General features: G+C 38.6%; 1 protein-coding gene across 1 annotated transcript; it reads left to right on the top strand.

Annotated features, from left to right (window-relative positions):
- The first annotated feature begins 431 nt into the window (after positions 1 to 431).
- Positions 432 to 6975, top strand: tsr (Cofilin/actin-depolymerizing factor homolog tsr). The gene is made up of 5 exons (XM_043036109.2): positions 432 to 512; positions 5237 to 5356; positions 5466 to 5588; positions 5779 to 5910; positions 6093 to 6975. Exons 1-5 carry the CDS (start codon positions 510 to 512, stop codon positions 6159 to 6161), a joined length of 447 nt encoding a protein of 148 aa, XP_042892043.1. The 5' UTR covers positions 432 to 509; the 3' UTR covers positions 6162 to 6975.
- The last annotated feature ends 2983 nt before the right edge of the window (positions 6976 to 9958 follow it).

Genomic DNA, 9958 nt, shown 5'->3' with positions numbered 1-9958 from the left:
TATGATTGGGGTGGAGTTGCATTAGAGAAGAAGGCATGAGGCATATTGAAAGTGAATAAAGGGCAGCATTGCCCCGTGAGAGCGGATTTTGGACTCCTTCCCGAAGGCTCGCCAGTCAGCGGTCGCAAAATATATCCCGAGAATGCCGGAAAAGTAGTCCGGTCTCAGGTCGGCCTTTATCCCTCCCGTGACTCGCTATGGCCCTCCCATACACCCACCATGCCCTTAACCGAAGCAAAATTGAGGCAAAGGCCAAAAGAGAAGGAGAATCGGCCGTAGACGAAGGGTGCAGCACGAACGGCGGCGGTGAGAGGCGGACGCTGATTGGCCGGCGGCGGCGGAGGGGCGGCGGCGCGGGCCAATCAGGAGCCGTGATACAGGCAGCCGGCAGCGCGGAGGAATACGGCCGTCGCGGCGAGCACTCCGCCCTCCGACGCCGCTCCGACACCGCGCCCGCACGCTGTATTGGCCGGAGTGAGCTGTTTGAATTCACCTTAGAGTAGAGCACAATGGTAAGTCCTCCTGCTGGCCGCTGCGCCCTGGCCACGGTGGCCGCGGCTGAGGCGACGCCGGGCCTCGCCGCCGCCGCCTTCGCCCTGCAAAAAGGATCGCAAGACGCCGGCGAAACCTTCGGTGTGCGAGAGACAGGGAAAGAAAGAGTGAGAGAGAGTGTGTGTGTGTGAATGTGTAAGAAGGAACGAACGAGGAACACTACCGGCGACTTGTAGTATCGGGCTGCCGGACCTCTCCCCGGGCTCGCATATTATGCCTCGTCTTCGTCGTGCTTCCCTCGAGGTCCTGCTCCCCGCGAAGGGAGCCCGAGGGCGTCCTCGTGTCCCGCCGAATGCCCGGGCGAGGGATACCCTAGCGTCCCGGGAGACGGACTCGCGGGGCGGGGGGCGCCGTAGCCCAAGACGTGAAGTTGACGTGAAGTGTGGATGACATTTGTAAAGGGAAATCACGCGGGGGAACGAGGGCGGCTTCTCGGGCCGTGCCAAGAGCCGCCTCGTTTGCCGGCCGCGCAAGGGAAGGATCGCCTTTAAAAAAATGTAGAGGAAAGTCCCTCGGTTAGTGTAGGTGAAGTTCAGAATGTCTCATATTGGCGGAGAATATCTAAAAAGTTCGTGACAGGGTTGTTTTTCACCCCCTTCCTTTCTCCCGTCCTCCCCCGTCTCTCCCCCCTCCCTCCCTCCCTCCCCGCAGTTTTCCGCTGACGCCCAAGATCAGACTTCAAACTCTTTATTCTGCCTAAGTTTTATTTAAAGAAGGAAGCCCCCACATTATTCAAGTTTTTCTAAGATAAATAGAAATTGCCACTAATTTACTAAGTACTGTTGCAAGTGCAATAACCTCCCCGTGAAAAGGAGGACATTGAACTATGTACTACGTGATTCATGGCTTTTAATCCCCGTCTGCTTTAGGGCTTCATGAGAACCCAATTTTTCTTCCTTTTTTGTCCCCTCGCTGAGTGGTTTAAATTTACTGTTATTTGTTTCTTTTTTCTTGGTTCAGGGAGCAAGCATTTTTTTTCTTCATTTGTTGATCTATTAGTCTTGTTTAAGGTCTTATGGAATGCTGATGGAATAGGGTCTAGGAGCCTTTAGAAGTAAATAATTTGCTTAAGTTACCAGATGATTGCGTGGAGAGTGGAAAGTTCTTAAATTTTGTATAAAAGGATTAAAGTGTATCAAATGTTAAGAAATACCAAAGTTACCTTTGGTGAACAGCTTATTAACTATTTGAATGACTGGAATGAACTTAGGTGTGAATAATTGATATAGGTGAAGAAGTTGATTGTATAATGGAAGGTTATCCTATTTGTTTTATAAATCATAACTGATGCTTAAACTCGAACTTTGATCGGCATTACTAAGTCCTTGGATTGTGACTATTACCGAGGTTTATTAGTTCCTTCCTATTTTCATAAAGAATTTTTAACTTTCGAAATTGGAACCAGTTTGTTATACAGGACTGAGTGGTTTTGTATTGATAAATAGTGGTGGTGGGGGGTTAGTAGTGGAATTAATTTTTAGTATAACCTTTTTGCTTGTAGTTCTACAATCTGTACTCGGCACTGTTTTTGTATATTGTAATGAGTATTTCATAGGGAGTTAAGGCTCAAGGCAATTTATGTAGACACACTATAGATGAAAAATGTTTAGTGTGAAAGGTATTAATTTTTTCCCATATTGCAAATTTTGCTAGTTACATAAGAAAGGCATGAGACATTGGAAAGTTGACATGGTATATAAAGCAACAATCAGATTTTGTAATTGTATGAAAGAGCCTTTCCCATCTACCACTGGCCCAAGCCTGTTGCTCTGGAAAATTACTAAAATTAGAGATGATTGTTAGAACTCAAATGATAAATCACTTATTTGTTGATTTTGATAGCAAACAAGTATTAGTAATTGACCTTTGCTGAAGGATCAAAAGCTTGGATACTGAACTGTCATTGGGTTGTATTTGAGAATGTTTGCCATTCATTACATCTCTGCATGTTCAAAGAAATCAATACATAACTGCTCAACAAATCAGAGGAAGTTCTAATTTGCAACAGGCTTTATCAGTAGCATTTACATTTTCAATCTGTGAACCTATAAGCTTTTAACATTAGACATTTTGTACGATATTCATGGCAAACGATTTCCAGTGTTGAATTTTCTTTTCTTGTAGTGGAGTTCAAGCTAACCTTTATGATCCAATGATTGAGTTTGTGCTCTCGACTCTTTTTGAATACTTCTCCAGAAATGGAGGTATATGGTGCATTTGGTAAAAATACATTTATTTGCACAAGGTTCTGTAATGGACTGCGTATATTTACGTTAAAACTTGACTTCTGCCCACCCATTGTTTCCCAGAATTTTGCTATGTGCATTTGAAATCATTTGATATGTAGCAACTTTGACTCAATTTTCATGTACACAGTAGTAGTAATGTTCGGCATCTCAGATGTAGAACTGGCCAGTCTTAATGTGTAAAAGCTAGTGAAAAAAATGTACTACTGGAGAACAAGCAAGCGACTTGTAAATTGATTCTAATGCTTTGTAATTGGGAAGTTGAATGAGATTATTTTGTAAAGTTATAATTTTTTAGCTTTTGTGATGAAATTACTCAAGAATAACAAATCCATTGATAGTGCACATTCGCCCCCCCCCCCCCCCCCATCCTCACTCATGAATGGCAGAACGAGCGGCTAATCACCTAGGACTTGATTGTTTGGTATCCTTGCCTTGAAATTTACCTCATTCTATACAATGCAAACTTTTTTCATGCAATTAGTAATTGAAATATCAAGCAGGTAGGCTTACTAATTTGTTAAGAGTTAAGATCAATGATATTAGCTTTTTCTTCCTTTCTTTATAAAGATTGAATTAGAAATATAAAGGAATTGGCCAAGTAGCCATTGTGTGTAGATATTTACATTTTGGTTTCGTTTTTCTTTTTGCTGAAAGATTGTTACTTATATCTACAATGCTTCATCCAAAGCAACTTGAAAAATGTGATCTGCAATGGAAGATGTATAATTGTGCAAGTCTGTTGATATAGTGGAGCAGTGTTAGTTACTGTAAACGTAGTGTGGGCTGGTTACTAAATTTGTTGGTCATTACCAGAGCCTGTGGCAAGTGGCTAGTAGTAAATACAATCATGAAGAATGTGGTTGACTGTGGAAATTATCATTAAATACTTATGTGGAGTTGAATTTTCTTGCAAAATGAAATTTTCATTTAAAAGTAATTTTTGTATCTTTTTGTCATTTATACAGATATTACTTTTACTGGATACTTAGTGTCTTGCCGTAGCATGAAGGCCTGTTGTACTCTTGAGGGAGTTTTTATACCATGAAGAAAGTCTCAATATATGTACTTGAATCCCCAGGAAAATAAAGCATTTAGAATTTAATATTTTATATATATATTTATATATATAAAATATTAGATATTAAATGTGTAGATTCTAAATACAATATACTGCTCTTGATTTCCAATGAAATTTGATGCTCTGTGGTTCTCTATAGTAAAGTTAGTATTGGCAGGTGACACCCTTGGCCATACAAGTATGAGAACCCAGCTCAGAGCTATTTTGAGGATCTACGGACAGGATTGTCTTTTCTCAAGTGCTTGAAGTTTTAAGGTTCCTTTTACTTAAGAGCAGCTCCCTTGTGCCTAAATTTTGTTGCTTTTATAGTAGCTTATTGGTGCAGAGAAAGTTAAAAAGAAAAAAGAGAAACAAGTTACATTGCAGCTGTTGGGGTCTCTGACCTTGCATCTATTTTAAGGTATTGTAGGTATGTTTGGCTTGCAGTCATGGGTGTGTAGCAGAACTCCCTGAAAGGTCTCATTGTACATGTTTAGTATGTGTATGAGCTGTGCTATAGCCTTTGAAGCACATTTTTGTGGTGGATTTATTTTTCTGCAGCTATCTTGATACTAGTCATGATACTTAGATTTTTTTTATACATTTAGAGGAAGTGTAGAGAATTCAGATTTATACAAGTATAAAAAGAATGAGATGGGGGACAATGGGAAATGTTCAGTCTGGACACCATTTTTCTTCTTCCACCCCCTTCCTATATATTGCAGGACTTGTGATTTGATCTGATTGATATATTAGCAAAGTGATAATTAGCATTTGGTATGGTGTCGTAGTTGCACAACTGCAGTTAAGATTTAAGCCTGAAAATGCCCTTTGCAGAAGGGTTAATAGGCTTCAGGTGACTGAGATTGTACACAATTACTTTGCTAATTGAAGACTGGTTTGTATAGAATATTTAAACAAAAAGGTAATAAATTTGTTCAGAATGTAATTAGTTTCAAATTATAAGGCTTGTGCATATATTCCTTTGTTATTGTTTAATTGAAACACCGTAATATAAACTTTTAAACTTCCTGCAGCTTCCCTCAGATTTCTTGAGGCATGAGGTGGCTTTGTACCTTGATTTTCACTTATTCCTCACTAAAGGGCTTTTTTTTATTTTTTATTTTATTATTTTTTTTTGAAAAATGTATATACAAATCTAAAATGTACAAAGTATATACAGTGAAGCTTTGTGATGGGATGTCTTATGTTCTATCAATTATTTCAATGTGATAAGTCTTGTTATAAGTGGGTTAATTGCTGTTGAAGGATATAATTGAAGTAACAGATTTGTATCAGTGTGTAAATTAAGTAGATATGCACGATTTAATATTGCCTGTTTGATAATTGTAATCCTAAAATCTCTCCTTATTTCCAGGCTTCCGGAGTACAAGTAGCAGATGCATGCACACAGGCCTTTCTCGATATAAAAAAAAACAAGAAATATAGGTACATCATATTCCACATTAAAGATGAGAAAGTTATAGATATTGAAAAGGTAAGCCATACTTGTAACTTTTTCTGTAGATTTTAGATTGGCAAAATGACATAGTATACCATTATAGCATGACATGAGTTTTCTTCTAATTTTGACCCATATTTTACAGTATGGTGACAGAGATAGTTCCTATGATGACTACTTGAAACATCTGGAAGAGTTGGGGCCTGACCAGTGCCGCTATGGTCTATATGACTTCGAGTATGAGCACCAGTGCCAGGGAACATCAGATGTAAGTTTTGAAATATTTTTTATTTGGTTATTTTAACTTCTATGCATCTTCCAGAATCTCAATATTTCCTGGAAAAAAGTTATTTTTAACTTGACAAGCCTTAACATAAATCTTAGTTTATTTGCTGATTGGATACCTGTACATTTGATGCCTGATTGTTTAATTGGTTAATGCATTTCCTTTGTTTTAGCGCACACCAAAGCAAAAGCTGTTCCTGATGTCCTGGTGCCCAGACACTGCCAAGATTAAGAAGAAAATGCTTTACTCTTCAAGCTTTGATGCCCTCAAAAGTGCATGTGAAGGCATTGGCAAATATATCCAGGTAAGCTTTCTTAACTTCAGACCTTGGGTAATTGGTTCATTGAATTATTATATTTGTTATAATGCATTACTGAAAGTTATATATATATATGGTTAAAAGTTCAAATTAACAATTTCAGAATAATGGAATCTAAGTTAAGCTTAAATTACATGTATTTTATCAGTTTTGTTTCAACTTTCCAGGCCACGGATATGGCTGAAGCATCATATGAGTGTGTGTTGGAGAAACTGCGTTCTACTGACCGTGCCTAAACCTACAATGGGAGGCCCCTCACGAAAAGCAGCCCTTACCCTGTGTTTGTTACTTTCCACCCTGGTGTAACACTGGTCTCGGCTCTTGCCGACCAAACTGCACTGTGAGGGGTCTTTCAGTACCACCCGCACTGCGGTCACTGCTGCCCTAGTCATGCCCGGGCAGCAACTGTTTATCATGCTACCCACGCAGCATCAGGGGACTCATTGTTTTATACTTCTGATTATATTATTTTGATTATAATTCAAATTGGTTGGCATGTAGGTGGGTGGCAGCAGTGTTGCACTGGTTCAAGCTCTGGCTGTTATCCCATGAGTAGCATTGGCAAGTTGAGACCCCATCTTGTGAAGAATGAGGACACAAGTGTCATCAAGTGTGTTCTTCCAGAGAGACTTGGCTCTCTGGGTTCTTGGCAATGAATGTGGCTCAGTGGGTCTGCATTGATGATTGACTTTGTTGGTGGATTGTGCCTGGAACGCTATACCAGTGTCGCCCGCTGCCACGTGTTGGCTGAGGCAAGTTTAGTATTACCTGAAGCTCTTCCATTTGTATCTTTGTCATCACATCAGTGTGAAATATCAGTCTGCGTTCATTAAGTATAATATAAGCTTTATATAACGGAATCATGTCCATAGGCATTGGCCAAGTATTGGCTCAAAGTACATTTTGTAATTGACACTGCTCAAAATCTTTTGTTTGCATTGGCTGTTGCCTTTGTCTGGAAAAAGGAATTACCATTACTTAAAGGGTTTTGTATGATTTTATTGTAGGATCATTGTCAACTTGTCTAAAATAAATTTCTTTTTAATGGTTGGCCAATTGATTGCTATCCTAAATTTCAGGCACATGAAACTTGGAATTATGATCAGTACCTGCTCTTAATCCATTAATATTCCTGTTTTGTTTGAATAATTCTTTTGGCAAAAATGGAAATTCTTGAATGAACTACCAAGCAAAATAAAATCAAGCTATTGGCACTATTAAATGCAGTCACTTTTAATTGGTCTTGTAAGCATTTATAATATGAATCAATGGCTGTTTGAACATATGTGCAAACCTATATTGTGCCTTCTGTGCCACTCATACAGATACTATAAATGGATATTTTTTTTCTTTTTCTGAACTCCCATTATGCTTGCCAACACTGATCTCCCAATCTCTTCAGTGTTTCATATTTAAGGAGCACAAATAAATACTATGGAAGCAAACTTATTGGAGCTGTACATAATACATGAAAGGATAGAGAGCAGTTTTTCATTAGTTATCCTCAGTGTTGAAATAAACACGTTTTGATATTGCATATTTCCTTGAGTAAGCAGCTTTTCTTTTTCATACGTAAAAACTGCACTAACCAAGTAATGTTCATTAATATGAATAGGTTACGTGCAGAAAAAAAACTTATTAATTTACTTTATTTTTTCAAATGGAGGTGCACAGAAGCTAATGTTTGGTACATACGATTGGATTAGGCTTGTTGCTTTTGATTTACTTGGTTAGATCAACTTTAATGGAAAGGTTAAGAGATAGTGGCCATGGCTTAAAGGGTTAACTTGAAAAAAAAAAATGACATGGTTTAGGGAAATAAAATAACTAGGCTTTTGTTCAAAGTTAAACTTAATGGAGGGAATATTTCATAACCTTGTACAGGCAGTTGGAACATTTTAGAATGCACAGTGTGGAAGATTACCACTAGTTCCTTGAGATCCACTTGCTGCTAATATTCATCACAGGTAGTTTGCTGACACTCCTGATCAACTGTCATTTCCCTAATGAGTACACTTTTCCCAACTTTTTTTTTTTCAAATGACGAAACCCACAGTAACTTGCCAAATGAGTTGTTTTCCTAGTATAAATTGCTGCATAGGTAGATTGCTATTTTCTGATAATCCAGTCTTGGCATTTACTATTGTACTACACTGGGTTGTTAGGAAAGTGACATCTGTTTATACCAAAACTGTACACACACGATATAACATGAACATTCCATCTTGCTCTCCACTCACCTATGCCTACCATTATTGACAGTTTTTAACACATGTAGTGAAATGTAAAAATGGTCAAGAAAATGTCCTTAAACTTTTGGTTTCAAGTTCAGCAGCTTATTACATTGTTAAAAATAATGAATAAGCCTTGTACTTTATTAAAGCAAGTCTTGAAATTTAAAACCTTAGTCAATAATGACCTTAAATGTTTAGACTGCTCTTCATGTGTGTGTAGGGGGTGTAAGGGTGTCCAAGGAATTCATTGGAAATCAAACCACAATGTTAACTTTGGATTCTAATTTGTAAATTTTTAAAAGCATTTGGCAAGATTTCGGCAAGTACTGACTTCAAAAATGGGTGGAGGAAAATGATGCAAGCAAACTTGTAAAAAATCCCTCTATTTGTAAAATCTTGTGCCCTTTTTGACATACATGCAAGTGACATATCGTGACCATTTATTAAACAAAATTTAAAGATCTACCAACTTCTGAATGATGTATACTTTTATAAATGCTAGAAATGCTAAAATTTCTCTTAAGTAAGTAAATAAATGAAATCAAAATAGCACTTTCTTTAATCCACAACATGTTCCTTTTAACATTGTTCTCCTGAAAGAAAATATAATTTTGCAGCTGTACATTTGTTAAAGTCCTCTATACATACAATATACATTATATGTATTGTATGCTTCTATTTACAAACGTTTTTTATGTACAATTTGTGTTTTTTATTAGTCAAATTAATCTGATATAAATACAGGATTTTTCTCTATAAAAATGGAAGACCACTGATTTCACAATTATGAGAAAGTAATAAAAGAGGTTCCTAAACTGTCACATCAAGGGCCCCTCAATGTAAATCCTTAAGCCACGTCCACACGGTCGAGCAGTGCCCGTCGGGCACGAAGGCTTTGCCCTTGTACGAGCAGTTTCAGCGGGCAAACCATCAAACTGTCCGTTCCCGGCGCCAATGGAGGGCAGTGGATCGAGGTCTTCCGTCACTGCCAAACGCACGAGGTAAGGTGCTGGCAGATCCACTGACTACCACGTTATTAGTACACCATGACCACACCGACTACTAGTGCATATTGGTCACGACAATGTGATCTTCTTTCGAACTATGGCGTGAACCAAGGTGATCGTACCGTAATGAACCACTTGCTCAAAACAACTGCTGGCGTCCGACTGCCCTCCAACCACCACAGACAGCTGTGTGGACACCTACGCGGGCAAAGTCTGCAAGGCACAGCTCGACCGTGTGGACGTGGCTTTAGCCAAGCCCCCCCATCCCCTGAAAAAAAGTATATACTTTTATAATATTTTTCTAACCCATTCCCGGTGGGAATATTTTGCTCCTGATGGATGATGTCCTATCAAATCATGATCTCTCCCTCTAAATACACATTTTATGCGGTTACATATTTATATACTCAATGCAGTTACATTTGTATAGATATTTTTTATTGAATTATCAAAACGTAAAAAAAATACAAATACCGCCGCTCTGAGATGCAGCATACCATTACACCAGGAGAGAGATCTCGCCTCGAGGCAGCATGTGCTCCCTATCTTCCCAGCAGGAGCGGTATTGGGCAAATTATCGCCATGTTACAAGTTAGTGGCGACAATTATTGATTACATTCTGTGTCTGAAAACATGGTAGTTTTTTTTACTTTTTCTAAATGGTTATATCTGTGGGGGAAGAAGTGATTATCATCTTGTTTGGGAACCCCAGAATAGAAACTAAATTATAACTAGTTCAGATATGTAATTATCACCATCGAAGCTGCTCTAAGATAAAAGTTCATAAAAACA

This window comes from Penaeus japonicus, unplaced genomic scaffold (genome assembly GCF_977035675.1).
Source record: "Penaeus japonicus unplaced genomic scaffold, GWHDUDI00000001_assembly GWHDUDI00000003, whole genome shotgun sequence".
NCBI lineage: Eukaryota > Metazoa > Arthropoda > Malacostraca > Decapoda > Penaeidae > Penaeus > Penaeus japonicus.
The sequence above is the reverse complement of the archived record's forward strand: the minus strand, read 5'-3'. Positions and strand labels throughout refer to the sequence as shown.

What these genes read in the sequence shown, in the direction of transcription:
- tsr (XM_043036109.2), top strand. An exon ending in AGTGCCAGGGAACATCAGAT is followed by an intron (nt 5,589 to 5,778) that starts GTAAGTTTTGAA and finishes CCTTTGTTTTAG; the next exon opens with CGCACACCAAAGCAAAAGCT. An exon ending in GCATTGGCAAATATATCCAG is followed by an intron (nt 5,911 to 6,092) that starts GTAAGCTTTCTT and finishes TCAACTTTCCAG; the next exon opens with GCCACGGATATGGCTGAAGC.